General features: G+C 48.4%; 1 protein-coding gene across 1 annotated transcript in view; it reads right to left on the bottom strand.

The window, feature by feature from the left end:
* LOC129693611 (vacuolar protein sorting-associated protein 52 homolog) overlaps window positions 1–17,586 on the bottom strand; it is a 39,063-nt gene that overhangs the window by 18,030 nt on the left and 3,447 nt on the right. The window contains 11 exon segments of the mRNA XM_055630404.1: window positions 843–961; window positions 1,239–1,394; window positions 3,142–3,275; window positions 4,097–4,154; window positions 4,750–4,882; window positions 7,312–7,412; window positions 7,930–8,080; window positions 9,347–9,522; window positions 11,109–11,176; window positions 12,749–12,824; window positions 15,303–15,355. Coding sequence (XP_055486379.1) covers window positions 843–961; window positions 1,239–1,394; window positions 3,142–3,275; window positions 4,097–4,154; window positions 4,750–4,882; window positions 7,312–7,412; window positions 7,930–8,080; window positions 9,347–9,522; window positions 11,109–11,176; window positions 12,749–12,824; window positions 15,303–15,355 — 1,225 coding nt within the window.

Below are 17,586 nucleotides of genomic sequence, written 5' to 3'. Positions count from 1 at the left end.
TGTCAGGACTTTCTTATGAAGAAAGACTGGATAGACTCGGCTTGTACTCGCTAGAATTTAGAAGATTGAGGGGGGATCTTATAGAAACTTACAAAATTCTTAAGGGGTTGGACAGGCTAGATGCAGGAAGATTGTTCCCGATGTTGGGGAAGTCCAGGGCAAGGGGTCACAGCTTAAGGATAGAGGGGAAATCCTTTAGAACCGAGATGAGAAAAACATTTTTCACGCAGAGAGTGGTGAATCTCTGGAACTCTCTGCCACAGAAGGTAGTTGAGGCCAGTTCATTGGCTATATTTAAGAGGGAGTTAGATGTGGCCCTTGTGGCTAGAGGGATCAGGGGGTATGGAGAGAAGGTAGGTAAGGGATACTGAGTTGGATGGTCAGCCATGATCATATTGAATGGCAGTGCAGGCTCGAAGGGCCGAATGGCCTACTCTTGCACCTATTTTCTATGTTTCTATGTAAGACTGGTGCGAGAACTAGGAAGCTGGAGGGATGGAGAGAGAGGGAAAGCAAGCCTGACTTGAAGCTAGAGAAGTCAATGTGTAAGAAGGAACTGCAGATGAGGTTTTGTGTGAAACGCCACCTATCCATTTTCTCCACAGATGCTGCCTGACCTACTGAGTTACTCCAGTATTCTGTGAAACATCATCTATCCATGTTCTCCACAGATGCTGCCTGACCCACTGAGCTACTCCAGCATTCTATGAAACATCATCTATCCATGTTCGCCACAGATGCTGCCTTCTTCAGAAATCAATGTTCATACCACTGGGGTGCAAGCTGCCCGAGTGAAATATGAGGCGCTGTTTGTCTACAGCATTGGATATTCTGCTTCTTACTTGTCGACAGCAGGGACGTTCCGCTTTGTCATCATGGTCTTGAAGCGGAGGATGATGTGGATGGAGAGGAAAACGGCGATACTGTCGTAGCAATCGGCAACATAGGTGTCCATGTGTTTCTGAAGGGGAATTACACACAGACCATTCTGAATCACAGATCAGGATCTTACAGAAACATATAACAATACTGTAGGGATTGGACAGGCCAGATGCAGGAACAATGTTCCCCATGTTGGGGGAGTCCAGAATCAGGGCTCACAGTTTAAGAATAAGGGGTCGGCCATTTAAATATGATCTTGGCTGATCATCCAAAATCAGTACCCCTTTCCTGCCTTCTCCCCATATCTCCCCCAAGTCATTTCTCTCCACCAGCGGCCAGAGTCTGCTTAAACTCACCAAGAACATGCTGAGGGTTTTGCCCATGATGGCGTTGAAGAGATCTTGAGCAGAGTTTCCGGTCACCATGAAGAAGTCACAGAGGAAGAGGTATTCACGACAGCTGTTGTCTAGAAGGGCGTAGTGCTGGCTCCGAAACAGGCTCTCAAAGGGGTACTGGGAGGGAGGAGAGTAACGTCACATCACAGAAGATAAGGCACAAAATACTGGAGTAACTCAGTGGGACAGGCAGCATCTCTGGAGAGAAGGAATGGTGATGTTTCGGGTCGAGACCCTTCTTCAGACTGATGCTTCTTGGACTCCCCCTGATGGTCTTCTACTCTCTCTAGACCTCGTTATTTCTAACTGTCGGTGTGATGTCGACCGTCTCAACTTTTACACTCCCTTTACACCCCCTCACCCCCTCTGAACGTACAGCCCTCGCTCACTCTATAGACTGCAGCAACCCCGACACTCGTCTACAAGGCAGGTGCCGTGGTAGTCTGGCGCAAGGATCTCTGTCTGGCTGACCTAGTCTAGTCTGGCAGACCTAGTCTAGCTGAGGCCAGGCGACCAGAAGATTTACGAGGATGTTGCCAGGACTAGAAGGTGTGAGCTATAGGGAGAGGTTGAGTAGGCTGGGACTCTATGCCATTGAGTGCAGGAGGATGAGGGGTGACCTTAAAAAGAGGTGAATACTGTAATATCATGAGAGGAATAGATCTGGTATTTGCAGTCTCTTGCCCAGTGGGGGAATCGAGGACCACAGGATATAGGTTTAAGGGGAAGGGGAAAAGATTTAATAGGAATCTGAGGGGCAAATTTTCCACACAAAGAGTGGTGGGTGTATGTAACAAGTTGCCAGAGGAGGTAGTTGAGGCTGGAACTATCCCAATGTTTAAGAAACAGTTGGACATGTACGTGGATAGGACAGGTTTGGAGGGATAGGGACCAAACGCAGGCAGGTGCGACGAGTGTAGCTGGGACATGTTGGCCGGTGTTGGCAAGTTGGGTCGAAGGGCCTGTTTACACACAGTATCACTCTATGACTCGTTGACAGCCCCAGAGCAGAAGCGTCCATGTGGTGGGGCTGGAAACTGGAAATATCCCGTGCTAATACTGCTACCACCATCATCTACTGCGACAAGTGATGGCTCCCACTGATTGTGGCGGAAGCTTGCGTCCTTCACAGAACGGACGATGACAGCGAGGCCAACATTTGTAACAAGATTGTCATAAAAAGGAGAAGAATCCATGACAATACATGATTACAATCCAGCCGTCCACAGTGTACAGATGCAGGATTAAGGGAATAATGTTTAGTGCAAGATACAGTCCATTAAAGATAGTCCGAGGCTTCTGCTCAGCTACTGCCGTGAGATGTTCCGGTTTAGTTTAGTTTAGTTTTAGTAGTTTACAGATACAGCGCAGAAACAGGCCCTTCAGCCCACCGAGTCCGTGCCGACCAGTGATCGCCTGTTCACACACTAGTTTAGTTTAGAGATACAGCACGGAAACAGGCCCTTCGGCCCACCGAGTCCGTGCCGACCAGTGATCCCCGCACACTAACACTATCCTGCACACACACACAAGGGACAGTTTTACATTTACACCAAGCCAATGAACATACCACCCTGTACGTCTTTGGAATGTGGGAGGAAACCCCAGGTGGTCACGGGGAGAACGTACAAACTCCGTACAGACAGCACCCGTGGTAGGGATCGAACCCGGGTCTCGGGCGCTGCAAGCACTGTAAGGCAGCAACTCTACTGCTGTGCCATTGTTTCTCTATCCACAGCCGCCACTGCCTGATCTGCTGAGTGCTGCCACTCTGTCTGCTGGTCTGACCATGGGGAATGGACAGTGGGGGGGAGGGGTTTGGAAGGAAGGGGTTGGAAAGGGAGGGAAGGGGTAGCACGCTTACCCGAGTGTCATTCTTCTGTGCTGCGTGGGGCACAATGATGGGGGCTTCCAGTTCCGATGAGGCAATCACGTTTCCACGGTTACCCAGGGTGAAGATGGTGTTCCTGTTCTTCAGCGACGGCTTGGAGAAGAAGCGTTGAGTGGTCAGTCAAGGTTAACTGTGTAGGAAGGAACCGCAGCTGCCGGTTTAAACCGAAGATAGATGCAACATGTTGGAGTAACTCTGCGGGACAGGCAGCATCTCTGGAGAGAAGGAATAGGTGGCATTTCTGGTTGAGACTCTTCTTCAGACTCATTCTTCTGAAGAAGGGTCTCGACCCGAAGCTTCACCCATCCCTTCTCTCCAGAGATGCTGCCTGCCCCGCTAAGTTACTCCAGTCAAGATTAAATGTTGATGCTTAAGCCAGGGGACTACCCAAGCTGTGACTACCGAAGTTCACCAGGGGTTAGTTGGCCGCCGTTAGCAGCACAGTGTTAGGATACACTGTCAGCACTGGCAAAGCATTTGTCGGCACTGGACCTGCACTCGCTGGAGTTTAGAACAAAGAGGGGGGGGGGGGGGGGGACCTCACTGAAACATACAGAATAGTGAAAGCCTTGGATAGAGTGGATGTGGAGAGGATGTTTCCACAAGTGGGAGAGTCTAGGACCAGAGGTCAGTCTCAGAATTAAAGGACGTACTTTTAGGAAGGAGATGAGGAGAAATTTATTTCATCAAAGGGTGATGAATCTGTGGAATTCTTTGCCTCAGAAGGCTGTGGAGGCCAAGTCAGTGGATATTTTTAAGGCAGAGATAAGTACATTCTTGATTATTACAGGTGTCAGATGTTATAGGGAGAAGGCAGGAGAATGGGATTTGTACGTTGAGATAGATCAGCCATGATTGAATAGCGGAGTCGACTTGATGAGCCGAATGTCCCAATTCTACTCCTATTCCTTATGGCCTTAAAGGATATCTTTCTTGGCCGTGTCCTCCACTCCCATCAGATCATCCTTGTCTGCGACCTCTTCATACTGGGGGGGAGAACAAGGTTCAATGACAGCAGAGCACAAATTACACAAGACTTTGCAACGGCGATGGCTGCTTTCATCACAGACACCGCACATGGATAGGTGAAGTTTCACAGAGTGTTGGAGTAACTCAGCGGGTCAGGCAGCATCTGTGGAGAACATGGATAAGTGACGTTTCACAGAGTGCTGGAGTAACTCAGCGGGTCAGGGGGGTGGGAGATTGCAACCTTCACGTGGTCCGCCCTGTTTCGACGAATGCAATCAACCTGGCGTGCACAATCAAGTAAGATCAAATAGAACAAGTTGTCCTACAACCTTAGGCTGTGCACGCCATATGCAAGAAGAAGAAGAAGCGGGTCAGGCAGCATCTGTGGAGAACATGGATAGGTGACGTATCATGGATAGGTGAGCGTGGTGGGAAGGGCGGGAGGTGCGGAGGGAGGGAGGTGGGGAGAGAGGGAGGGGAAGGAGGGGATGGGTGGAGGTAGGTGAGAGGGGGAGCAAGGGAGAAGGGGTGGGAGGGACGTAGGTGGGGAGGGAGGGTGGGGAGGGAGGGGGAGAGGGGAGGGAGGGAGGGAGGGAGGGGAGGGGCTCTGACCTGCACTTTCATCAGCCGGCTGCTGTAGGACTTGAAGTAGGACAGGTAGATCTTGCTGACGGTGTCCACGTATTCATCCCGGATCTCCTTCGCTACCTGACGCTCGTTTGCCAGCAAGAATTGGAAGAAAAACCTGAGGGGGGGAAGAGCAGGCAATGAGGGTGGGGGAAGGGAGGGAGAATGGGGTTAGGAGGGAGAGATAGATCAGCCATGATTGAATGGCAGAGTAGACAAATGGGCCAAAGGGCCTCATTCTACTCCTATCGCGTATGAATGAATAACCATATAACCATATAACAATTACAGCACGGAAACAGGCCATCTCGGCCCTACAAGTCCGTGCCGAACAACTTTTTTTCCCTTAGTCCCACCTGCCTGCACTCATACCATTCCCTTCTCATCCATATGCTTATCCAATTCATTTTTAAATGATACCAACGAACCTGCCTCCACCACTTCCACTGGAAGCTCATTCCACACCGCTACCACTCTCTGAGTAAAGAAGTTCCCCCTCATGTTACCCCTAAACCTCTGTCCCTTAATTCTGAAGTCATGTCCTCGTGTTTGAATCTTCCCTATTCTCAAAGAGAAAAGCCTGTCCACATCAACTCTGTCTATCCCTCTCATCATTTTAAAGACCTCTATCAAGTCCCCCCTTAATCTTCTGCGCTCCAGAGAATAAAGACCTAACTCATTCAACCTATCTCTGTAACTTAGTTGTTGAAACCCAGGCAACATTCTAGTAAATCTCCTCTGTACTCTCTCTATTTTGTTGACATCCTTCCTATAATTTGGCGACCAAAATTGTACACCATACTCCAGATTTGGTCTCACCAATGCCTTGTACAATTTTAACATTACATCCCAGCTTCTATACTCAATGCTCTGATTTATAAAGGCTAGCATACCAAAAGCTTTCTTTACCACCCTATCTATATGAGATTCCACCTTCAAGGAACTATGCACGGTTATTCCCAGATCCCTCTGTTCAACTGTATTCTTCAATTCCCTGCCATTTACCATGTACGTCCTATTTTGATTTGTCCTGCCAAGGTGTAGCACCTCACATTTATCAGCATTAAACTCCATCTGCCATCTTTCAGCCCATTTTTCCAAATGGTCTAAATCACTTTGTAGACTTTGGAAATCCTCTTCATTATCCACAACACCCCCTATCTTGGTATCATCTGCATACTTACCAATCCAATTTACCACACCTTCATCCAGATCATTGATGTACATGACAAACAACAAAGGACCCAACACAGATCCCTGAGGCACCCCACTAGTCACCTGCCTCCAACATGATAAACAGCCATCCACCATTACCCTCTGGCTTCTCCCATTCAGCCACTGTTGAATCCATCTTGCTATTCCTGCATTTATACCCAACAGTTGAACCTTCTTAACCAACCTTCCATGAGGAACCTTGTCAAAGGCCTTACTAAAGTCCATATAGACAACATCCACTGCTTTACCCTCGTCAATTTCCCTAGTAACCTCTTCAAAAAAGTACGAGCAGCTTTCAATTTCACTGTACATGTATAGTGACAATAAATGGCATATCTATATCTATCTAAGAAGATTAGTCAAACATGACCTTCCAGGCACAAATCCATGTTGACTGTTCCTAATCAGACCCTGTTTATCCAGATGCTTATATATATTATCTCTAAGTATCTTTTCCATAAATTTGCCCACCACTGAAGTCAAACTAACAGGTCTATAATTGCTAGGAATGAATGAATAAGTTTATTGGCCAAGTATGTTCACATACAAGGAATTTGCCTTTGTGCTCCGCTCGCAAGTAACAACATGACATACAGTAAACAATTAAGAATAAAACACAAAACATTAAGAATAAAACATTACATGTGAATTAAATTAAATACCAGAGCAAAAGGAGGCTACAGATTTTTGGTTATTGAGTAGACCTATTACTCGTGGAAGAAAGCTGCACTGGCTGTGGCAGCTTTGACAGTCCGGAGTCGCCTTCCAGAGGGAAGTGATTCAAAGAGTTTGTGGCCAGGGTGAGAGGGGTCAGAAATGATCTTACCCGCTCGCTTCCTGGCCCTTGCAGTGTACAGTTTGTCAATGGAGGGAAGGTTGCAGCCAATAAACTTAGCTGATCGGACAATGCGCTGCAGCCTCCGGATCTCGTGCTTGGTGGCTGAGCCAAACTGGACCATGATGGAGAAGGTGTGACCTTATGAGGGGAACAGGCAGTCGGGGTGGACTGAGCGGAGGTGTTCAGCGAAACGATCGCCGAGCCAACGCTTTGTCTCGCCAAAGCAGAGAAGTTGACAGCTGCAACAGCGGATACAGTAGATGAGGTTGGAGGAGGTGCAGGTGAACCTCTGCCTCACCTGGAAAGACTGTTTGGATCCTTGGATGGAGTCGAGGCAGGAGATGAGAAATGTGGCACCTGGATCTCACACCTTGTATGGGGCAGGGAGACGACTTACCTGTACCTCAGTTCTGTAACGTGACGGGGACAGAGAGAGGCTGTACCTGTATCTCACCTGTTGTACAGGACAGACACACAGAGAGAGGATGCCATACCTGTATTTCAGCAATGCGTTCTGAGGAACCTGGTAGTTGGTCATGGGTTTGCGAAATGAATAGATCTTCTGCAGTATAAACTCCCTTATCTTCGAAACGGCCTGCACAAACGACAAGCAGAAGTCAAACCTTTGCAGTGGAGCGCTGATCCCTTGAACTTTAGCCCGCGAACGCCAACCAATGGGTGGCAACTGAAGAAGTTCTGCACTACCCGCTGCGACACCGTGCCTGCCGTTGTAGAGAAGTTACAGAGAGAGAGATGCCACACCTGTATTTCAGGCCTGGTATTGGTCAGTGACAGAGAGAGGCCGTACCTGTATCTCACCTGTTGTACAGGATAGACAGAGACAGAGAGAGAGAGAGTGATGCCATACAGAGAGTTGTGTGTCTGCGGAATTCTCTGGCTCAGAAGGCGTTGGAGGCCGGTTCTCAGCTTACTTTCAAGAGAGAGCTAGATAGGGCTCTTAAAGATAGCGGAGTCAGGGGATATGGGGTGAAGGCAGGAACGGGGTACTGATTGGGGATGATCAGCCATGATCACATTGAATGGCAGTGCTGGCTCGAAGGGCCGAATGGCCTACTCCTGCACCTATTGTCTATTGATGCCGAAGCCCGTACCTTGATCTTGAGGCGGTCCAGGATGTCTTGCACATCAGAGCAGGCCAAGGTCTCCTTGAAGGACTGCTCTTTGACGTAGTTAATCTTGTTGTTGAGCTCGTGGAGCTGCTCCACAAACTGTTGCTCAGTGACTGGGATGTCCAGGATGGTGCTGTAACGTAAGCGGGCAGGGAGGGGGTGAGAGGCAGTCAGTGCCAGAGATGGGCACGGCACCAGCTGAGCAGGTCTCAACGTTCGTGCCATACACCACGCCCCCCACTCCCCAAAACATCGACGGCGTTCATAACAAGAGTAGTTGAGTATAGGAGCAAAGAGGCCCTTCTGCAGTTGTACTGGCCCCTAGTGAGACCACACCTGGAGTATTGTGTGCAGTTTTGGTCTCCTAATTTGAGGAAGGACATTCTTGCTATTGAGGGAGTGCAGCATAGGTTTACAAGGTTAATTCCCGGGATGGCTGGACTGTCATCTGCTGAGAGAATGTCAGCTGGGCTTGTATACTTTGGAATTTAGAAGAATGAGAGGATATCTTATTGAAACATTTAAGGTTATTAGGGGATTGGACACACTAGAGGCAGGAAACATGTTCCCAATGTTGGGGTAGTCCAGAACCAGGGATCACACAGTTTAAGAATAAGGGGTAAGCCATTTAGAACGGAGATGGGGGAACACTTTTTCACCCAGAGAGTTGCCAGTTTCTTCCTCTCATGATTTTGTACATCTCTGTAGGATTCTCTGCCTCAGGCCGGTTCTCTGGATGCTTTCAAGAAATAGTTAGATAGGGCTCTTAAAGGTGGGTGCGAGGTGGGTCGGGGGTGGGTTTTATCAGGATGGGTAGGGGTGGGTAGTACTGTGCCCGGTCACTCACGTGATCATGATGTTGGAGTCGATGCTGGGTCGGTAGTTTTAGGGTGGGTCGGGGGTGGGTGAGTGGTGGGTCGGGTGCGGGGTGGGGTGGGTTTGTGTTGGTGGGTGGGTCGGGGTGGGTGGGTGGGTCGGGGTGGGTGGGTCAGGTGCAGGGTGGGTCGGGTGCAGGGTGGGTGGGTCGGGTGCGGGGGTGGGTGGGTTTGGGTGGGTGGGTGAGTCGTGGTGGGTGGGTGGGTCGGGGTGGGTTTAGTTGAGTGGGTGGGTCGATGTGGGTAGTGGGGGGGGTCGGGTGGTGTGGTGTGGGTGAGTGGGTGGGTGGGTCGAGGTGGGTGGGTCAGGTGCAGTGTGGGCCTGGTACAGGGTGGGTGGGTCGGGTGCGGGGTGGGTGGGTTTTTGGTTGGTGGTGGGGGTGGGTCGGCGTGGGTGGGTGGGCCGGGGTGGGTGGGTGGGTCGGGATGGGTGGGTGGGTCGGGGTGGGTTGAGTTGGGTGGGTGGGTCGGGTGTGGGGTGGGTCGGCAATGGGTAGTGGTTGCCACTGAGCCTGGTCACTCACGTGATCATGGTGTTGGGCACGATGAGCTCGTCCACTAACTGGCTGAGTTCGCTGCGCACGGACTGACGGTTCTTCAGCTTGATGTTCATGGCGATGGACTGCTCTTGTAGAGTCTGGATCTCACAGCTGATGCTGCTCAGGTCACACTGGAAGGTGCTCAACATCTGCTCCATCCTCTGCCACAAGGCACACAGCAGAGAGAGATGGTCAAAGAGCCATACAGTGTGGAAACGGGTCCTTCAGCCCAGCTCATCAATGCCAAACAAGATGCCCCAACTATTCTCCCCCTTGAAAGGGTTCAGAGAAGATTTACGAGGATGTTGCCAGGACTAGACGGTGTGAGCTATAGGGACAGGTTGAGTAGGCTGGGTCTCTGTTTATAAGTTTATAATTCATAAGAGCAGCAGTAGAGTGTTCGGCCCATCGAGACTACTCTGCCATTCAATCATAGCTGATCCATCTTTCTCTCTCAACCCCATTATCCTGCCTTCTCCCCATAACCCTTGTCACCGTTACCACTGAATAAGACTTTACAAACCTATAAGCTCTTAGGATAAACATATTACAATCTACTCATCTTTCTTATAATTTTCACATTTCAGAGTCGCAAAAACATAAAGCTGATCTTTTAGCTCTCAAAGAGATCTCAAAGTCTGCATTTGCTTTTACCACTCTAGGGGTATTACCACATGCAGAGCACCAAATGTATCTAAAATAGGACCAAGCAGGATTTTTGGTAAATTTGTGGACCATTTTTCAGTAAATGTGCAATATTTGGTCTCATTTCTGCTTTGCCCAGTCTATTTGTCTTGAAGCTCAGTATTGCTAAACTCTGCTGCCTTCGATCTACTGCATCAAAGTCTCGCACGACTCTATGTTTCAGTGAGACAACATCTCATTCTACTGAACTCCCGAGTGTGTTGGCTATAATGGATTTCCAGAAATAACAAAACCCAGAAAGCATTCTCTAATACTGCCTGTAATACAAGTATATCCCCTTCCCTTGGTGCAGTGTATGGTACTCCGGGCAAGGTCATATGGAACTGGAACAGAAATAGACCACTGAACCCGAGCCCCATTCAATGGGATCACAACTAATTTGATTTTAGCTCGAGCATTACTTCCCTGACATTTCCCATAACCTTCAATATCGCAACAGACCAAAGTTGTCTAATATTATAGTTCCATGGTGTGTAGGAGGATGAGGTGACATCTTATAGAGGTGTACACAATCATGAGAGGAATACATCGGGTAGATGTACAGAGTATTTTACCCAGTGGGGGAATCGAGGACCAGAGGACAGGTTCAAGGTGAAGGGGAAAAGATTTAATAGGAATCTGAGGGGTAACTTTTTCACACAGATGGGTGTATGGAACAGGCTGCCAGAGGAGGTAGTTGAGGCTGGGACTATCCCATAGTTTAAGAAACAGTTGTACAGGTACATGGATAAGACAGGTTTGCAGGGTTATGGACCAAGCGCAGGCAAGTGGGACTAGTGTAGCTGGGACATTGTCGGCCTGTGCGTCTACCCGATCTATTCCTCTCATGATTTTGTACACCTCTGTAAGATCTCCCGTCATCCTCCTGTGCTCCATGGAATAGAGACCCAGCCTACTCAACCTCTCCCCACAGCTCTCACCGTCTAGTCCTGGCAACATCCTCGTTGACCTCCGTACAAGAGCAGCCCAGTGGAGTCCCTGGCCACAACCCTGCCAGTATCACTGTGGCAGTGCCCCTGAGGCTGTGCCCGCACCCACCTACCTCCAGGATGGTGTCACAGGCTGTGATCTGGTTGTGCAGGCTGGCGATGTTCTCACTCTCCTTGATGTCTGTTGTGGCCGCTGAGGAATGCAGTGGGAACAGAGCAAAGAGCACAACTCCCACCCCTCCAGAGCCCAGCGGCTGCACGACGGGTCAGTTCATAGCAGGTGGAGCTCCAGTACCCTGCTGTCATCACCTGTCCATGTATCTGCCCTGTGTCATTACCTGTCCATGTACCTGCCCTGTGTCATTACCTGTTCATGTACATGCCCTGTGTCAGTACCTGTCCATGTACATGCCCTGTGTCAGTACCTGTCCATGTACCTGCCCTGAGTCCGTACCTATGATGGACCGGGCCATGTACCTGCCTGTGTCAGTACTTGATGGACCGGGCCATTTACCTGCCCTGCGCCAGTACCTGTGATGGACTGGGCAGTGTGAGTGTACCTGCCCTGTGGCAACTCTATCAGACATCCAGTTCATTGAGGCCAGTTCATTGGCTATATTTAAGAGGGAGTTAGATGTGGCCCTTGTGGCTAAGGTGATCAGGGGGTATGGAGAGAAGGCAGGTACGGGATACTGAGTTGGATGATCAGCCATGATCATATTGAATGGCGGTGCAGGCTCGAAGGGCCGAATGGCCTACTCCTGCACCTAATTTCTATGTTTCTATGTTTCTATCCACAGGTGTACAGTAGAGAGCACACTGACTGGTTGCATCACGGCCAGGTTCAGCAACTCACCACCCAAGAGCCAAGGTGAGTACAGAGAGTGGTGGACACTGCCCGGTCCTTCACGGGTACTCACCTCCCCACCATCGAAGGGATCTACAGGAGTTGCTGCCTCCAAAAGACCGACAGCATCATCAGAGACCCACACCACCTGGCCATGTTCCTACCATCGAGAAGAATGTACAGGAGCCTGAATACGTACACACCTCCAGATTCAGGGACACTTTCTTCCCAACTGTTATCAGGCAACTGAACCATTCTATCACCAACTAGACAGCGGCCCTGCCTTCCATCTACCTCATTGGAGACCCTCGGACTATCTGTAATCAGACTTTATCTTGCACTAAACGTTATTCCCTTAATCCTGGATCAATACACTGTGATGTTAATCATATATAGTGTTTCCGCTGATTGGATAGCACACAACAAAAACACTTCTCACCGTACATGAAACTAAACCAGCGCGCATTCATTTGCAGGAAAAATTAACTATTTAAAGTTCATAAGTGATAGGAGCAGAATTAGGCCATTCAGCCCATCAAGTCTACTCCACCATTCAATTGTGGCTGATCTATCTCTTCCTCCTAACCCCTTGCCTCTCTTGCCTTCTCCCCATAACCCCCGACACCCACACTAATCAAGAATCTATCTATCCCAGCCTTAAAAATATCCATAGACTTGGCTTCCACAATGTGGCAATGAATTCCACAGATTCACCACCCTTATCGGAAATTCCTCCTTATCTCCTTCCAACAGGAACATCCTTTAATTCTGAGGCTGTGACCTCTGGTCCGAGACTCTCCTACTAAAGGATGCTCAGGAGGGGAACTAAATCCACCACGGAATTCCCCTCCAGCCAATGAGGTACGTCAGAGGCAGATGATGGAGATTGTTATAGGAAAAGGATACAGTCTTTGATGGAGGCATGTTCAATATACTGTAACTCAGTCTCCACCTGTTTGGAGTAGTGTCTCAGATCAACGCCCTGTGGACAAATACAGCCCAGTTAAACCCACTCTCACACCTCCTCCAGCTTCAAGAACAGCTCCTTCCAGACAACCGTCAGGCACTTGAACACCGCACAGCATTAACCTCAATAAACAATAGACAAAAGGTGCACGTGTAGGCCATTCAGCCCTTCGAGCCAGCACCGCCATTCACTGTGATCATTGCTGATCATCCCCAATCAGTACCCCTTTCCTGCCTTCTCCCCATATCCCCTGACTCCGCTATCTTTAAGAGCCCGATCCAACTCTCCCTTGAAAGCATCCAAAGAATTGGCCTCCATTGCCTTCTGAGGCAGAGAATTTCACATATTCACAACTGTCTGGGTGAAAAAGTTTTTCCTCACCTCCGTTTTGAATGGCTTACCCCTTATTCTTAAACTGTGGCCCCTGGTTCTGGACTCCCCCAACATTGGTAACACATTTCCTGTCTCTAGCTGTCCAAACCCTTAATCTATATTACTAAAATTCTGATCTTGACCGCTTTTGGCTCACTTCGATGTGATGTCCGAGAGAACGCGCAACCTACGGCCGTCATTTTTGGCCACCTCGCTCAGAGCCCTCCTTCGCCTTCCTGGACCAGAGGGTTTTTCCCATTGATGAAAAATCAGAGCGATATTAATGTTTTTAAAAGATTTGCCATTCTCTCTGCTGCCCCTGCTGGTGGGAGAGGGGAGGGACTATAAACCCGGAAGTGGTGTGCCTCACTCAGTCTCTGCAAGATGGAGGAAGCCAGAGGGTCACGTGTCTCTGAGCTCAGAATAACACTGCCCACATGTCTACTCAACTGTGAGTGCCCTTAATGTGGTTTGAAAATGAAAATATGGTTGGTTTGAAGTGACCAGGCATTGCATGCAAATGGTACACAAAAATGCTGGAGAAACTCAGCGGGTGCAACAGCATCTATGGAGCGAAGGAGATAGGTAACGTTTCGGGCCGAAACCCTTCTTTGTTTGGGGGGTTTGGATTGAAGTAAAAAGGCACTGCATGCAAATGGTTGTTTGGGGGGTTTGGGTTGAAGTAAAAAGGCACTGCATGCAAATAGAAACCATAGAAAATAGGTGCAGGAGGAGGCCATTCAGCCCTTCGAGCCAGCACCGCCATTGATTGTGATCATGGCTGATCGTCCCCTATGGTTGTTTGGGGAGTTTGGGTTGAAGTGAAAAGGCACTGCAGGCAAATGGTTGTTTGTCTAAACTTGACAACTTCCTGTTTGCACTGTATTGATTTTAGATAAAACGCTACCATTTACGGCTGTGATTTTTGGCCATCTTACTCAGTCCCTCTCTGCTCATCAGGTGCAGAGGATTCTCCCCATCAATTAAAAACAAAAGTGTTATTAGTGTTTAAAAAATGTTGGGAATCTCTCTCCTGCCAATCACGCCATGAAGGCCACACCTTTTCCGGTGGGAGGGGGAGGGATTATAAAACCCAGAAGTGTGGGTGTGGCTCAGTCTCTGCATGATGGGGGAGGGAGAGGTCACGACTCTGTCTGAGCTGTGAATCAACTGAACACACTGAATGTCTACTGAACTGTGAGTGTGGTATTTTGTGTGGTTTTATGGTGGTTTTTATGGTGGTTTCACCCTGCTTGAAATAGTATGAAACTACATTTGAATGTAGTGGCCTTGCACGAAATGGTATGAAACTGCATTTGAATTTGGTGGCCTTGCACCCTGCATGAAATGGTATGAAACTGCATTTGAATTTGGTGGCCTTGCACCCTGCTTGAAGTGGTATGAAACTGCACTTGAATTTTGTGGCCTTGCACTCTGCTCGAAATGGAATTTCAAGGAATAGCCGTGAGTCAACTGGCAGCCCACCAGCCGTGAGTGAGCTGCCAGCACATCAGGCTTGAGGGACTGAGCTGCCACCCCAAGAATCCATTTGACCCACAATGCCCATACTAGCCCTCGGGAGACCAGTAGTCCCTGCAGCCAACAACACCCATACCAGCGGTCCAGAAAGCCCCCCCACCACTGGCCACCAATATTGGAATTGGTGGAGAGGTGGAATATTGCGGTCGGGGGATTAGACCACCCGTGTGAACATGGGTAGTCTAGTAATCTTATATGTTTCAATAAGATCCCAACTCATCCTTCTAAACTCCAGAGTATACAAGCGCAGCTGCTCCATTCTCTCAGCATATGACAGTCCCGTCATCCCGGGAATTAACCTTATAAACCTACGCTGCACTCCCTCAATGGCGCAGCGGTAGAGTTGCTGCCTTACAGCACTTGCAGCACCGGAGACCCGGGTTCGATCCCGACTACGGGTGCTATCTAAACGGAGTTGTACATCCTCCCCGTAACCGCATGGGGTTTCTCCGAGATCTTCTTAGATACCATTTGCTCGCATGTGAGCAGTCACTCCAACGACTGCTAAATCAATCCTATTTTACAAACATTAATCCGATCTCAACACTTTTGGACAAGCTGATAAAAATGAAGTAAACTTACTGTCTTCAATGCTTCCTTCACGAGTTCATCCTCGAGGTTGGCCTGTATGTGTGCTGCAATGCAAAGTAATAAATAATCATCTTAGAAGATAGACTGTGTAGGAAGAAATTGCAAATGCTGAAGTTAAACACAAAAAGATGTAGTAACTCAGCGGGACAGGCAGCATCTCTAGAGCGAAGGAATAGGCAACATTTCAGGGAGAGACCCTTCTTCAGACTGAGAGTCAGGGGAAAGGGAAACGAGAGATATGGTTGTTGATCTAGAACAAATGATGTAAGATCTTCAAAAAAGGTTATGATGATAAAGGAAACAGGTCATTGATAGCTGTGGGCTAGGTGAAAACGAGTTGCAGACAATGAAACTCCATGACGACTTTGAAGCTGGAACAACAACTAGGGTGGAGGAAGGACAGAGAGAGAGGCGATGCAAGGGTTATTTGAAGTTAGAGAAATCAAGATTCCACAGCTGGGTTGGAAGTTGCTCAAGTGGAATATGAGGTGCTGTTCCTCAAATAGACTTACAAGCTTTGACAAAGTCTAACGTTCTGCAGAAATTAAGTGTTCAACAGGTTGGTGCACTGCAGCTCAGATGAAAGCGGCAATACAAACTAAAATTGAAAAGGAATAGAAACATAGAAACATAGAAATTAGGTGCAGGAGTAGGCCATTCGGCCCTTCGAGCCTGCACCGCCATTTAATATGATCATGGCTGATCATCCAACTCAGTATCCCGTACCTGCCTTCTCTCCATACCCTCTGATCCCCTTAGCCACAAGGGCCACATCTAACTCCCTCTTAAATATAGCCAATGAACTGGCCTCAACTACTGTGGCAGAGAGTTCCAGAGATTCACCACTCTCTGTGTGAAAAAAGTTCTCCTCATCTCGGTTTTAAAGGATTTCCCCCTTATCCTTAAGCTGTGACCCTTGTCCTGGACTTCCCCAACATCGGGAACAATCTTCCTGCATCTAGCCTGTCCAACCCCTTAAGAATTTTGTAAGTTTCTATAAGATCCCCTCTCAATCTCCTAAATTCTAGAGAGTATAAACCAAGTCTATCCAGTCTTTCTTCATAAGACAGTCCTGACATCCCAGGAATCAGTCTGGCGAACCTTCTCTGCACTCCCTCTATGGCAATAATGTCCTTCCTCAGATTTGGAGACCAAAACTGCACGCAATACTCCAGGTGTGGTCTCACCAAGACCCTGTACAACTGCAGTAGAACCTCCCTGCTCCTATACTCAAATCCTCTTGCTATGAAAGCCAACATACCATTCGCTTTCTTTACTGCCTGCTGCACCTGCATACCTACCTTCAATGACTGGTGTACCATGACACCCAGGTCTCGCTGCATCTCCCCCTTTCCCAATCGAATGATTTACAATTTGCAAGCTGGAGACACAGGAAAGTGCAGATGCTGGAATATTGAACAAAACACAAACTGCTGGAGGAACTCAGCAGTTCAGACAACATCAATGGAGGCAATGGACAGATGACGTTTCATTTTGGGTTGCTTCCTCAGACAGCAATGAACAAGGATCATAAATTCATACAGTATAGAAACATGCCTGTTGGTCCAACTCCTGCATGCCAAGCAAGGTGACCCATCCTGCCCGCATTTGGCCCAAATCCCCCTAAATCCTTCCGATCCATGTCCCTGTCCAAATGTCATTTTAATCTTTTCATAGATCTGTCTCAACTACTTCCTCTGGCAGCTCATGGCAGTAATCCATCATCCTCCCTGGGTAAAATACATTGTACACTCAACCGATCTATTCCCCTCATGATTTCATGCACCTCCATAAGATCACCCCTCAGCCTCCTGCGCTCCAAGGACAGAAATCCGAACATGCTTCAATAAGAAAACATACAGAAAATTTGTGGACATCTGCTAACTCTTGAACCTGATGTTGTTTACACTAAAAGTCACACAAATTGTACAATTTCCTGGCTCCAACAATCGAATATTAAACCTAGCACCTTAATTCCCACCAACCACACAGACAATTCTGCAAAGGTTTTATTAAAAGCTATAGTGCTGGAGTAACTCAGAGGGTCAGGCAGCATCTCTGGAGAACATGGATTGCTGATGTTTCAGAGTGCTGGAGTAACTCAGCGGGTCAGGCAGCATCTCTGGAGAACATGGATAGGTGACGTTTCACAGACTGCTGCAGTAACTCAGTGGGTCAGGCAGCTTCTTGAGAGGGGGGCAAGTTTAAAATGCCGTTTTTCTCCAGCCTGTTGAAATCGATCTTTCTCAGGCTGTTTAGCTGCTGAAGAATAATC

This window comes from Leucoraja erinacea, unplaced genomic scaffold, assembly GCF_028641065.1.
Source record: "Leucoraja erinacea ecotype New England unplaced genomic scaffold, Leri_hhj_1 Leri_367S, whole genome shotgun sequence".
NCBI classification, from domain to species: Eukaryota; Metazoa; Chordata; class Chondrichthyes; order Rajiformes; family Rajidae; genus Leucoraja; species Leucoraja erinaceus.
Note: the sequence above shows the minus strand (reverse complement) of the source record. Positions and strands in the feature narration are given on the sequence as shown.